This window comes from Rhodnius prolixus, unplaced genomic scaffold (assembly GCF_049639745.1).
Source record: "Rhodnius prolixus isolate KJV_2025 unplaced genomic scaffold, Rpr scaffold_11, whole genome shotgun sequence".
In the NCBI taxonomy this organism is placed as follows: domain Eukaryota; kingdom Metazoa; phylum Arthropoda; class Insecta; order Hemiptera; family Reduviidae; genus Rhodnius; species Rhodnius prolixus.
Genome location: NW_027411625.1, coordinates 9,780,768 through 9,795,008, shown reverse-complemented (window position 1 = coordinate 9,795,008; position 14,241 = coordinate 9,780,768). Strand labels below are relative to the sequence as shown.

The window sequence follows — 14,241 nt, the reverse complement described above, 5'->3', positions numbered from 1 at the left end:
TTTAACGAATTAATTACAAAGAAATAAATATAGTTTAGTTACTCCATTTTTTATTAAGAAAAATTACAAAAATTAAAAAGTAAATTATTTACTCGAGTACCTAGTATTTTAAGTTGACCGATTTTGAGCAAATCATATTTAGGACGTCCTCTTTTAGCACCTAAACGAAATTAGAATTTACCGTTTTTGAGTTACTACACCCTGCAATTTCTAAAAAACCATTTATCGCACTCACACGCTTTATAACGTTTATTTACGGCGTAAAATAAATAAAATATCTGTTTGATTGCAACAATTCCTCTGCTGAGATGTAAGAAAAATAAAACAAAATTCGTAAAATACGGTAAGTGTTTGTGAGACGGGAAGTGATTTCTATAGGCCGCCGAAAACATAAAGAGTTGGCTGTCGACCAAAATAAGTACAAGACTAAAACTACATTTGCCTATAAATCGTTCAAAAGACGGCCCCTAAAAGTAGCTAAACTGAAATAAAATCTAATAATGTTAGTGAAGTGAGGTTGGGGATTAAGTTGGGCATTGTAGCGGCCAGTCTCCAGTTGGACAGCTCGTCCAGTCTTTATTACCCTCGACCATCACTTTACGATCTACACACCGGCCGTTTGGAACGAAAGAGTTGCCCGTCTCAACAGACAGCCTCAACTTCCTCAACATCGCTTCCAGTTTTAGTCGTCTTTTTTCCCTCCCAAAACCATTTTTCTACTTCTTCTACACATCAACGGAAACATCGCAAAGTCAGATATAACAAATTGAGTTTTGGACTGAAATACAAGTTCTCTTCTGCTCTGAAGTAGAGAAAACTATTTTTGTTTTACTGAATACACAATGTGTCGGTGTATGTAGTTTGTACACAGTAAAGTAAAGTAATACAAACATACTTTACTGTAAATTACTTAAATTAACCATTAAATAAAATCTAAGGACTCGGCAGGGAATCGAACTCAGTAACACAATACATATTAGCTACGCAGGTCTCGACTCTAACCGCTCGACTACTGTGGCAATGTTAGAAATACAATGTTAGAAAACAAAACTATAGAAATTCCTGCCAATCTAATGAAGATTTTGTATTTTTCCCTTGTTTGTGAATGTCTATAACCCAAAACTAGGCGACCTAATGTGTATAATACACTCTTGGCATTAAAATACAATGTTAGAAAACAAAACTATAGAAATTCCAGCCAATCTAATGAAGATTTTGTATTTTTCCCTTGTTTATGAATCTCTACAACCAAAACTAGGCGACCTAATGTGTATAATACACTCTTGGCATTAAAATACAATGTTAGAAAACGAAACTATAGAAATTCCAGCCAATCTAATGAAGATTTTGTATTTTTCCCTTGTTTGTGAATCTCTACAACCAAAACTAGGCGACCTAATGTGTATTATACACTCTTGGCATTAAAATACAATGTTAGAAAACAAAACTATAGAAATTCCAGCCAATCTAATGAAGATTTTGTATTTTTCCCTTGTTTGTGAATCTCTATAACCCAAAACTAGGCGACCTAATGTGTATAATACACTCTTGGCATTAAAATACAATGTTAGAAAACAAAACTATAGAAATTCCAGCCAATCTAATGAAGATTTTGTATTTTTCCCTTGTTTGTGAATGTCTATAACCCAAAACTAGGCGACCTAATGTGTATAATACACTCTTGGCATTAAAATACAATGTTAGAAAACAAAACTATAGAAATTCCAGCCAATCTAATGAAGATTTTGTATTTTTCCCTTGTTTGTGAATCTCTACAACCAAAACTAGGCGACCTAATGTGTATAATACACTCTTGGCATTAAAATACAATGTTAGAAAACGAAACTATAGAAATTCCAGCCAATCTAATGAAGATTTTGTATTTTTCCCTTGTTTGTGAATCTCTACAACCAAAACTAGGCGACCTAATGTGTATAATACACTCTTGGCATTAAAATACAATGTTAGAAAACAAAACTATAGAAATTCCAGCCAATCTAATGAAGATTTTGTATTTTTCCCTTGTTTGTGAATGTCTATAACCCAAAACTAGGCGACCTAATGTGTATAATACACTCTTGGCATTAAAATACAATGTTAGAAAACAAAACTATAGAAATTCCAGCCAATCTAATGAAGATTTTGTATTTTTCCCTTGTTTGTGAATCTCTACAACCAAAACTAGGCGACCTAATGTGTATAATACACTCTTGGCATTAAAATACAATGTTAGAAAACGAAACTATAGAAATTCCAGCCAATCTAATGAAGATTTTGTATTTTTCCCTTGTTTGTGAATCTCTACAACCAAAACTAGGCGACCTAATGTGTATAATACACTCTTGGCATTAAAATACAATGTTAGAAAACAAAACTATAGAAATTCCAGCCAATCTAATGAAGATTTTGTATTTTTCCCTTGTTTGTGAATGTCTATAACCCAAAACTAGGCGACCTAATGTGTATAATACACTCTTGGCATTAAAATACAATGTTAGAAAACAAAACTATAGAAATTCCAGCCAATCTAATGAAGATTTTGTATTTTTCCCTTGTTTGTGAATCTCTACAACCAAAACTAGGCGACCTAATGTGTATAATACACTCTTGGCATTAAAATACAATGTTAGAAAACGAAACTATAGAAATTCCAGCCAATCTAATGAAGATTTTGTATTTTTCCCTTGTTTGTGAATCTCTACAACCAAAACTAGGCGACCTAATGTGTATAATACACTCTTGGCATTAAAATACAATGTTAGAAAACAAAACTATAGAAATTCCAGCCAATCTAATGAAGATTTTGTATTTTTCCCTTGTTTGTGAATGTCTATAACCCAAAACTAGGCGACCTAATGTGTATAATACACTCTTGGCATTAAAATACAATGTTAGAAAACAAAACTATAGAAATTCCAGCCAATCTAATGAAGATTTTGTATTTTTCCCTTGTTTGTGAATCTCTACAACCAAAACTAGGCGACCTAATGTGTATAATACACTCTTGGCATTAAAATACAATGTTAGAAAACGAAACTATAGAAATTCCAGCCAATCTAATGAAGATTTTGTATTTTTCCCTTGTTTGTGAATCTCTACAACCAAAACTAGGCGACCTAATGTGTATAATACACTCTTGGCATTAAAATACAATGTTAGAAAACAAAACTATAGAAATTCCAGCCAATCTAATGAAGATTTTGTATTTTTCCCTTGTTTGTGAATCTCTACAACCAAAACTAGGTGACCTAATGTGTATAATACACTCTTGGCATTAAAATACAATGTTAGAAAACAAAACTATAGAAATTCCAGCCAATCTAATGAAGATTTTGTATTTTTCCCTTGTTTGTGAATCTCTACAACCAAAACTAGGCGACCTAATGTGTATAATACAATCTTGGCATTAAAATACAATGTTAGAAAACGAAACTATAGAAATTCCAGCCAATCTAATGAAGATTTTGTATTTTTCCCTTGTTTGTGAATCTCTACAACCAAAACTAGGAGAACTAATGTGTATAATACACTCTTGGCATTAAAATACAATGTTAGAAAACAAAACTATAGAAATTCCAGCCAATATAATGAAGATTTTGTATTTTTCCCTTGTTTGTGAATGTCTATAACCCAAAACTAGGCGACCTAATGTGTATAATACACTCTTGGCATTAAAATAGAATGTTAGAAAACGAAACTAAGGAAATTCCAGCAAATCTAATGAAGATTTTGTATTTTTCCCTTGTTTATGAATCTCTACAACCAAAACTAGGCGACCTAATGTGTATAATACACTCTTGGCATTAAAATAGAATGTTAGAAAACGAAACTAAGGAAATTCCAGCAAATCTAATGAAGATTTTGTATTTTTCCCATGTTTTGAAGTCTCTATAACCAAAACTAGGCGACCTAATGTGTATAATACACTCTTGACATTAAAATAGAATGTTAGAAAACGAAACTAAGGAAATTCCAGCAAATCTAATGAAGATTTTGTATTTTTTCCTTGTTTGTGAATGTCTATAACCCAAAACTAGGCGACCTAATGTGTATAATATACGCTTGGCCTTAAAGTACAATGTTAGAAACAGAAATAATGGAAATTCCAGCAAAACTAATGAAGATTTTGTATTTTCCCCTATTTTCTGAACTAATACATCCAAAACCAGCCGACCTAATGTGTATAATATACGATTGGCATTAAAGTACAATGTTAGAAACAGAAATAATGGAAATTCCAGCAAAACTAATGAAGATTTTGTATTTTTCCCTATTTTCTGAACTACTACATCCAAAACCAGCCGACCTAATGTGTATAATATACGATTGGCATTAAAGTACAATGTTAGAAACAGAAATAATGGAAATTCCAGCAAAACTAATGAAGATTTTGTATTTTTCCCTATTTTCTGAACTACTACATCCAAAACCAGCCGACCTAATGTGTATAATATACGATTGGCATTAAAGTACAATGTTAGAAACAGAAATAATGGAAATTCCAGCAAAACTAATGAAGATTTTGTATTTTTCCCTTGTTTGTGAATCTCTACAACCAAAACTAGGAGACCTAATGTGTATAATACACTCTTGGCATTAAAATACAATGTTAGAAAACGAAACTATAGAAATTCCAGCCAATCTAATGAAGATTTTGTATTTTTCCCTTGTTTGTGAATCTCTACAACCAAAACTAGGCGACCTAATGTGTATAATACACTCTTGGCATTAAAATACAATGTTAGAAAACAAAACTATAGAAATTCCAGCCAATCTAATGAAGATTTTGTATTTTTCCCTTGTTTGTGAATCTCTACAACCAAAACTAGGCGACCTAATGTGTATAATACACTCTTGGCATTAAAATACAATGTTAGAAAACGAAACTATAGAAATTCCAGCCAATCTAATGAAGATTTTGTATTTTTCCCTTGTTTGTGAATCTTTACAACCAAAACTAGGAGACCTAATGTGTATAATACACTCTTGGCATTAAAATACAATGTTAGAAAACGAAACTATAGAAATTCCAGCCAATCTAATGAAGATTTTGTATTTTTCCCTTGTTTGTGAATCTTTACAACCAAAACTAGGAGACCTAATGTGTATAATACACTCTTTGCATTAAAATACAATGTTAGAAAACGAAACTATAGAAATTCCAGCCAATCTAATGAAGATTTTGTATTTTTCCCTTGTTTGTGAATCTTTACAACCAAAACTAGGAGACCTAATGTGTATAATACACTCTTGGCATTAAAATACAATGTTAGAAAACGAAACTATAGAAATTCCAGCCAATCTAATGAAGATTTTGTATTTTTCCCTTGTTTGTGAATCTTTACAACCAAAACTAGGAGACCTAATGTGTATAATACACTCTTGGCATTAAAATACAATGTTAGAAAACGAAACTATAGAAATTCCAGCCAATCTAATGAAGATTTTGTATTTTTCCCTTGTTGAAATTCACAAAAACCAGCCGACCTAATGTATAAACACTTTCTGCGATTTTGTTTTTTATTTTTTGAGCAATTATTCAAATACTGAAAGGCCGTATGTTGACTTAAAGTGAAGGAAATTACACTTTTTATGGACAGGTACCACTTTTTGATAACCATTTTTGTCTTACTCGAGCACTTGTCTTCCAAAAATTTTTTAATACTAGTTTCAGAAATCTGAAAATTCTGTGATTTGAATTAAAACGTATAATTTATAACAAAGCAATTAAACTGCTGGCCAAAATAACTGTACACTCTCAGCAGCGCAAACTGCGAGCAGTCAGACTAAATTATTATCTCTGGCGCTCTCAGATCAATTGTATGTTTTGATATTTAATAATTTATTTGGAAAATATCGTGGTACCCGTCGATACCGGATTAGATTAGACGAAGTTATTGCTTGTTTTTTCAGGTAAATGGAAAATTATAGACCAATTTTAAAAATAAAAAATGCCCGACTTTGTCTTATTGCAAAATTATTACAATTGTAAGTTGACAAATTTTCTACAAATGTTTGTAGCCCGTCAAATATTGCACAGAAGGGACTGAAATCGCTTTATGCTCAGGTATAGCAGCGACATGATCTGTAAATTCAAATCCCAGCAATTGGTTGTTGAATAAAACAAGAAATCTTGCTTATCAGTTACTTCGTTTTTTCATTTTTATCATACATTTTTACATTACTTTCCTGCTAAAGATATGTTGAAATTACTTCCCAAAAAGTTAAAGAAATTCTTACCACAATTAAAGTAGAAATCGCTATCTAATTATTATTCGTAATATTATGCGGTACTGTGAGGGAAATGTAAAAAAAACGACTACAGCTTCTGAAACTCAAAAAACTTGTGTTTTCGTTATCACTTAACTGTTCACGTGGGGGATCCATAATGATCTCATTACTCTTGCACACTAAGTAACATGGTTTTCTAACACATTCAAATTGCCTCCACCAAGTTAGGTTAAACATCTTAGTCTAGAAAAGACTTTAAGCGCCATTATTGCTTTTTCCACTAATAAAGCGATTAACCCCATTGTTTAGGTTAGATTTTTCTTTGAATTAAACGGAATGTGGGTTTCACGATATTATGTTTTTAATCCATTGTAAGGCGGGGTTTTACGTCCAACTACCAATTAGGTGCCGAGGACGGAGACGTCTAGCAAACATACTTCACTACAAATTTCCTATATTAACCATTAAATAAAATCCAAGGCCTAGACACTGGGAATCGAACCCAGTACCACAATACATATTAGCTTTACAGGTCTCGCCTCTAACCTCTCGGCTTCTGTGGCAATGTTTGAAACCAAAATTTAAAAAAATTCCAGCAAAACTAATGAAGATTTTGTACTTTTTTCCTTGTTTGTGAATCTCTACAACCAAAACTAGGCGACCTAATGTGTATAGTGCACTCTTGGCATTAAAATACAATGGTAGAAATCGAAATTAAGGAAATCCCAGCAAATCTAATGAAGTTTTTGTGTATGATGAATGTGTATAATTCACTCTTGGCATTAAAATACAATGTAAGAAATCGAAATTAAGGAAATCCCAGCAAATCTAATGAAGTTTTTGTATTTTTTCCTTGTTTGTGAATCTCTATAACCAAAACTAGCCGACCTAATGTGTATAGTGCACTCTTGGCATTAAAATACAATGTTAGAAATCGAAATTAAGGAAATCCCAGCAAATCTAATGAAGTTTTTGTATTTTTTCCTTGTTTGTGAATCTCTACAACCAAAACCAGGCGACCTAATGTGTATAATACATTCTTGGCATTAAAATAGAATGTTAGAAAACGAAACTAAGGAAATCCCAGCAAATCTAACGAAGTTTTTGTATTTTTTCCTTGTTTGTGAATCTCTACAACCAAAACCAGGCGACCTAATGTGTATAATACACTCTTGGCATTAAAATAGAATGTTAGAAAACGAAACTAAGGAAATCCCAGCAAATCTAATGAAGTTTTTGTATTTTTTCCTTGTTTGTGAATCTCTACAACCAAAACCGGGCGACCTAATGTGTATAATACATTCTTGGCATTAAAATAGAATGTTAGAAAACGAAACTAAGGAAATCCCAGCAAATCTAATGAAGATTTTGTATTTTTTCCTTGTTTGTGAATCTCTACAACCAAAACCAGGCGACCTAATGTGTATAATACATTCTTGGCATTAAAATAGAATGTTAGAAAACGAAACTAAGGAAATCCCAGCAAATCTAATGAAGTTTTTGTATTTTTTCCTTGTTTGTGAATCTCTACAACCAGAACTAGGCGACCTAATGTGTATAATACACTCTTGGCATTAAAATACAATGTAAGAAAACGAAACTAAGGAAATTCCAGCCAATCTAATGAAGATTTTGTATTTTTCCCATGTTTTGAAGTCTCTATAACCAAAACTAGGCGACCTAATGTGTATAATACACTCTTGGCATTAGAATACAATGTTAGAAAACGAAACTAAGGAAATCCCAGCAAATCTAATGAAGATTTTGTATTTTTCCCATGTTTTGAAGTCTCTATAACCAAAACTAGGCGACCTAATGTGTATAATACACTCTTGGCATTAGAATACAATGTTAGAAAACGAAACTAAGGAAATTCCAGCCAATCTAATGAAGATTTTGTATTTTTCCCTTGTTTGTGAATCTCTACAACCAAAACTAGGCGACCCAATATGTTTTTAATCTATTTTCCTCCATTTATCTAGTGTCTGTAGAGTGTACAGTTTATCATTTTAAAGCAAACATCTTTTCATTTTGCTAGTAAGATCAATTACTTTGTAATTTGTAATTGTAGAAGGGATAAAACCTAAAAAAAGAAAAGTACTTTTCTCACTTATTTTTTATCATCAACTATAACATTAACTACATAATCACCAATCCCTAGACACCCTAAAGAAGAAAATAAGGTTTTGGCGAAGAAGAACCAGTGGTTCATTGTGAAAGGGATGCAGACAATATCCTGGAAATAAGGATTCAATACATAATAACCGCTGTAGATGCTGTGGTAACTGTTTATTATGTAAGCTGTGCTACTCTGTACAGAGCAAAATAAGGAAATCGAATTATTGTAAGTCCTGTTTTAATGTACTCATAAAACATCAGATAAAATGTTAACTTTTTCTTTTATACCCCTTTTGAATAACTTCAGAAAATACAATATATGTGTGGATATTTTAACTAAATTATTTTAATTTAAAATTATATTTTTAAACTTTTAAATTTTGATTTATTTCTACCATCGTCACTTTTTTGTTTTTTTTTTCCACGGGGGTTTCTATTGGCGTCACGCGACTGGGAAAGTCAAATTTTCTAGCACACCTAAGAGTTATTTTCAATAAGATGTAAGATACAAGGGACATTTCACTTCATTCAATGTCTTCCAAAGTATTAGGGTGAAATTGTCCAAATTTCAAATCCAACTAGGCCACATTTTTGGGTTGGTTTAAGTAAAAAAGGGATGTTAACAACAAAACTCAGTCAAGGAGACAGCGACAACAGGCTGTCATTGCAATCACCTAATTATAACCATAACAAAATCTAACCTATTTTATGAAATTTCTTTCACATTAAATATGATCATAGCCACTGATAAAGTTGTAGATTTTTGGTAATATAAGAAAATTTTTTTGTAAAATCTAAACGCAACAAGCTAAAAACACACCAAAACTTGTGAAAATCTATTTCAAGCAACTTATCCGTCTTTGATCTTCTGAACTATGGCTGCCCCACAGTATTCTCGACGCCGATAAGTCATGCTCTTCACGATTTGATTCCCAAAAAATAAAAAAAAAGCTCTGCGTTGTTCGAGAAATTACCTTGAAATAGGTGTGTTAATTTCATAAATTGTTTAAAGTGATCCTGTGTTTTTTTTAGAAGTAAAAAAAATGAATCCTCCATTTGGAATTTATTTCAAAGAACAAAATCGTTTATTTCTACCTCTACTGTGAACAGCAGGAAAATAAGAAACACTCAATTAGTAGCTTTGTCTCAGAAATATTCGGCTTTGAACAGAAATCAAGCCCCAAAAATCCGAGAACACGGAATTGAGCTGTTACCTCATACTGCATTCAGCTCTAATATTGACACCATAACACTATCCGAATTCGACTTCAGGCCATTATATTAGAAAGTTAAGTGCACAAAAAAAATAAAATCATATGCATCGCTGGGCCTGGCAGATAATGAGCGGAGTAGGTACTTCGAGGAGGAGGAAGAAGTGGCGCTGCATGTACTGTGCAGCACGAAGAGTTGGTATAGCTCAGGGTTCGGCTTTTCAAAGAAGAAAAACTCACGTCCGATATACTTCCATCAGATTGCTTACATAGACAATCCTGTAAGATTTGCTCCAATAGGTACAACGTGGTGTTTGGGCCACGGCGGCGTAGGCTTTCTGGCCAAACCTAACTACCATAGTAACCTCTCAGAATACAGAATTTAAAGAAATTCGTTTAAACGGGAATGCAAGCTTAAAGTCTACTTTTCCCATTTCAAGTCCTAGAAAATGGCTCGAACGAGTTTTCTTAAAGTTTTACACTAAATATAAGCAGGCCTATCGCTTTTTCAACCATTTAGAAAAAGTCTTAGCTTTAGTTAAAGAATGTTTTGCTTGAACGTGTACTTCCAGAGAGAACTCCTTTAAATAAAGGTGGACAAGAAAAACAAAATGATCCGAATGTGGATTTTATTTTTGTCCTTTAATCATTCAATTGAATAATTTCAGCACTGGCCTTCATTTAAAATTCCAATTCTAACTGTAATTCAGTTTGCTTACCTGAAGAAATCCGTGCGACAGAATAGTTTGCCCTCCCTGGAAAAGCATTTGTCCGTGAGGTTGGCGTGGCAATCGTAACATCGTACACAGTCCGAGTGCCAAGTCCGGTCCAACACGTTCAGCAGGAACTTGTCTAGGATGGGCTTGTCGCATCCCGCGCACACAATTATCATTGTGTTCGAGGCGACCAGACTCCCGCCTCCTCGACCTATACAGACACAAATAGCTAGTCAATAGTCAAATTCTAGGTCAAATTTCATTCAATAATCAATTAGGTCACTCAAAAGGTCTCTACCTTAAAAAACAAAATATGTACTTCGATTTTCATTTTACAATTCACAATTTGTTATTATGTTTTCTCTTCAAATTATATGTACTAAACTGTGAACCAAAAATTACATGTACTTCCCATATCAATTTTTCTGGCTGAAAAAAATGGCAAGCAAACCGTTTTACCTTTATCTGTGTTTGTAAATCTTTTACTTCTTAAAATGTGGTTTGTGGAACGGAACTGGTAAGTGTACTTCTTGGTAATTCGAGAACGTTAGCTATTGTACCAGGAAAACCGCTCGAAATAACTACAATACTTTTGAAACTAACTCAGAGCACACCAGAAAGTAAATCCGAAAAAAAAACTCTCACACATTTGTTAGAACCTAGAGCATAACAACGTTGGATTAAATGGATACTCTTTATTAATGTAATTAAATCTAAAAACTTGATTCTAACGGACTTAGCGAGCTCTTTGTCACCAATTGTGGTAAATGTGTATGAATAAAAAATAAACTGTTTGCCAAAGAACCCTTAAGAATCTAATTTCCAATAAATAATTGTCCAAAAACCAATACTTACGATTGTGTCCAATTACCGCAATGTACCGGACATAAAAATTGTATACACAAACAATTTTTTCTGACCAATGCAGCAGATAGTTCCTAGGTTTTCTATCGTTTTTCACAATGAATAGATAGAAAAAGGTCTACCCTAGTTGTAACATTTAGTAATGGCCTAAAAAGCCGTTGCCAATACCACAAAACATCTTTATCTAGTCAAACTAACTGATAGTTCCTAGGTTTTCTATCGTTTTTCGCAATGAATAGATAGAAAAAGGTCTACCCTAGTTGTAACATTTAGCACTGGCCTAAACATCCGTTGTCAATACCTCAAAACATCTTTATCTGGTCAAACTAGCTGATAGTTCCTAGGTTTTCTGTCGTTTTTCGCAATGAATAGATAGAAAAAGGTCTACCGTAGTTGTAACATTTAGCACTGGCCTAAACATCCGTTGTCAATACCTCAAAACATCTTTATCTGGTCAAACTAGCTGATAGTTCCTAGGTTTTCTGTCGTTTTTCGCAATGAATAGATAGAAAAAGGTCTACCTCGAAACATCTTTATCTGGTCAAACTAGCTGATAGTTCCTAGGTTTTCTGTCGTTTTTCGCAATGAATAGATAGAAAAAGGTCTACCTCGAAACATCTTTATCTGGTCAAACTAGCTGATAGTTCCTAGGTTTTCTGTCGTTTTTCGCAATGAATAGATAGAAAAAGGTCTACCTCGAAACATCTTTATCTGGTCAAACTAGCTGATAGTTCCTAGGTTTTCTGTCGTTTTTCGCAATGAATAGATAGAAAAAGGTCTACCTCGAAACATCTTTATCTGGTCAAACTAGCTGATAGTTCCTAGGTTTTCTGTCGTTTTTCGCAATGAATAGATAGAAAAAGGTCTACCTCGAAACATCTTTATCTGGTCAAACTAGCTGATAGTTCCTAGGTTTTCTGTCGTTTTTCGCAATGAATAGATAGAAAAAGGTCTACCTCGAAACATCTTTATCTGGTCAAACTAGCTGATAGTTCCTAGGTTTTCTGTCGTTTTTCGCAATGAATAGATAGAAAAAGGTCTACCTCGAAACATCTTTATCTGGTCAAACTAGCTGATAGTTCCTAGGTTTTCTGTCGTTTTTCGCAATGAATAGATAGAAAAAGGTCTACCTCGAAACATCTTTATCTGGTCAAACTAGCTGATAGTTCCTAGGTTTTCTGTCGTTTTTCGCAATGAATAGATAGAAAAAGGTCTACCTCGAAACATCTTTATCTGGTCAAACTAGCTGATAGTTCCTAGGTTTTCTGTCGTTTTTCGCAATGAATAGATAGAAAAAGGTCTACTCTAGTTGTAACATTTAGTACTGGCCTAAATAGCCGTACCCATTATCCCAAAAACACTTTGGCTAACCAATTAACCAATATAGCAGATAGTTTTTGATTTCTCCTTTGATTTTTGCATTGCATAGTACAAATGAGAAGATTAGTTTGTTCACACCAGACTTCTTTTTCTAAAACACCAATTTCACTACAATGGTTTGAAAACGCTGATATAAGGTATAAAATAGTTGTTATTCAAACTATACTATTTAACAATTCTAAACTATTTGTCGTCACTGGCACACCCCTTCCTACAGTGGAGCTGCTATCCTATTGTGAATTTGGTGAATAGGGCCAAGGTTGCAACTTTAGGTAAATAGTTTCTGCACTATTAATGAACTAGGTCCTTTTGTATGGGCTAGCCCAAAGAAACTATATAACAACATAACCACCGTAACTCAAAAAGTGTAAATAATTCAATTTTTATGTTTTGCTTAGGTACTTTTTAGACAATAGTACAATAAGGTTTTAATAAAAATAGATCGTTCAACTGAATGTACCACTTAATAAAATAGCTTTTCGGGTATTTAGGATTGATATATTTTCCGGATTTCCTTGCAAACGGTTCTTAAGATTTGATTTCAACTTCGTATAGTGATTACATACACATAAATCTGCAACTTTTACTTGCAACGGTTTCTCCAGAAATGTGAATTATGGTACCTCTGTGAGAAGATCAGTTTGGATTCTTTCTAAAGTGATAAGAATAAATTATTTCTCAAATGTTTGGAGTCAGGAGAAAATTTGTGAGTTAGAGGCTTGAGAATAAGTAGTCGCATGAGTGTTCACATAAAAGTTCTGTTTTTTGTTTTTGTTAGATGTTGAAATGAAGTGTATACAAAGTACACAAACATATTAACCGCATGTAAAAGCAAGATCAAGGAGACCAGCCCGGGTAGATCTGTCTCAGCGGGGCGCCCCGGGTCTAGCCTCAGAAAACGGTCTGTCAGTTGGACGCAACTACAACGGGCCCGGGCCCCTCTTGTAAATTACACCGGTACCAACATTCACAAATTAGCGCTTCCACTGTGTCTCTCTACAACAATTAACTCGAGAAATAATACGTGAATAACACTATTTATCACTCAATTCTGTCGATTTAACAGCGCCGGTCATAAAATTCTACAGCAATCTGTTGAATATATAATTATGTCTTTCGGCTATTAAAAGTTTCTTTGGCTTAAATATTTCCCTGTTTGTCCGCTCATTCTCCTTTCAATTAAATTCATTCATAATTCTTTTTTTCAACTTGGAATTTTTTAGTCAAGTCTGAGAAAAATATCAAATAAAAGTCACGGAACTCATGCAGGGTGGTCTATGAGAAGATGTTCCATCTTAACCAAAATTTATTTTTAATCTACCTCAATGTTATTACTCAAAAAGAAAATACGATATTGTTGATGTTCACGGTTAACTACGCTTCTTCTAGGAGAATTGATACAGGCTCTCGGAATCTCTTACCAGAATTCTGAAATACTCTTAGCCATAGGCTCCGTCAGATAGGGGTACATTGTAGTTCTAGAGCCCTAGATAAACTATTTGTTTGCGACGGCTTGATCTTTAAGGAATAGTTTCGCATTATCCTCATGATTTGCAAACGTTAGTTACTACTTTACAGTGTCTGCTTATTCGCTGGAAGTTCTATAAAATTGTAAGCTTGGCTGTACTTCAATCGGTAGTACAACAAATATAACTTGAAAATATTTATTATTTTCGTGTTATTTTATACCTGTTTAGTCTATTTGAGTATTAACTTCTTTT

The 14,241-nt window shown here is 33.3% G+C and overlaps 1 protein-coding gene across 5 annotated transcripts in view; it reads right to left on the bottom strand.

The window, feature by feature from the left end:
• The window catches only part of Lim1 (LIM homeobox 1), a 147,543-nt gene that overhangs the window by 111,110 nt on the left and 22,192 nt on the right, over positions 1–14,241 (bottom strand). For all 5 annotated transcript variants that reach the window (XM_074138790.1, XM_074138791.1, XM_074138789.1 and 2 more), the window contains exon 2: positions 10,280–10,487. In XM_074138790.1, coding sequence (XP_073994891.1) covers positions 10,280–10,487 — 208 coding nt within the window. The remainder of the gene's footprint in view (positions 1–10,279; positions 10,488–14,241) is intronic.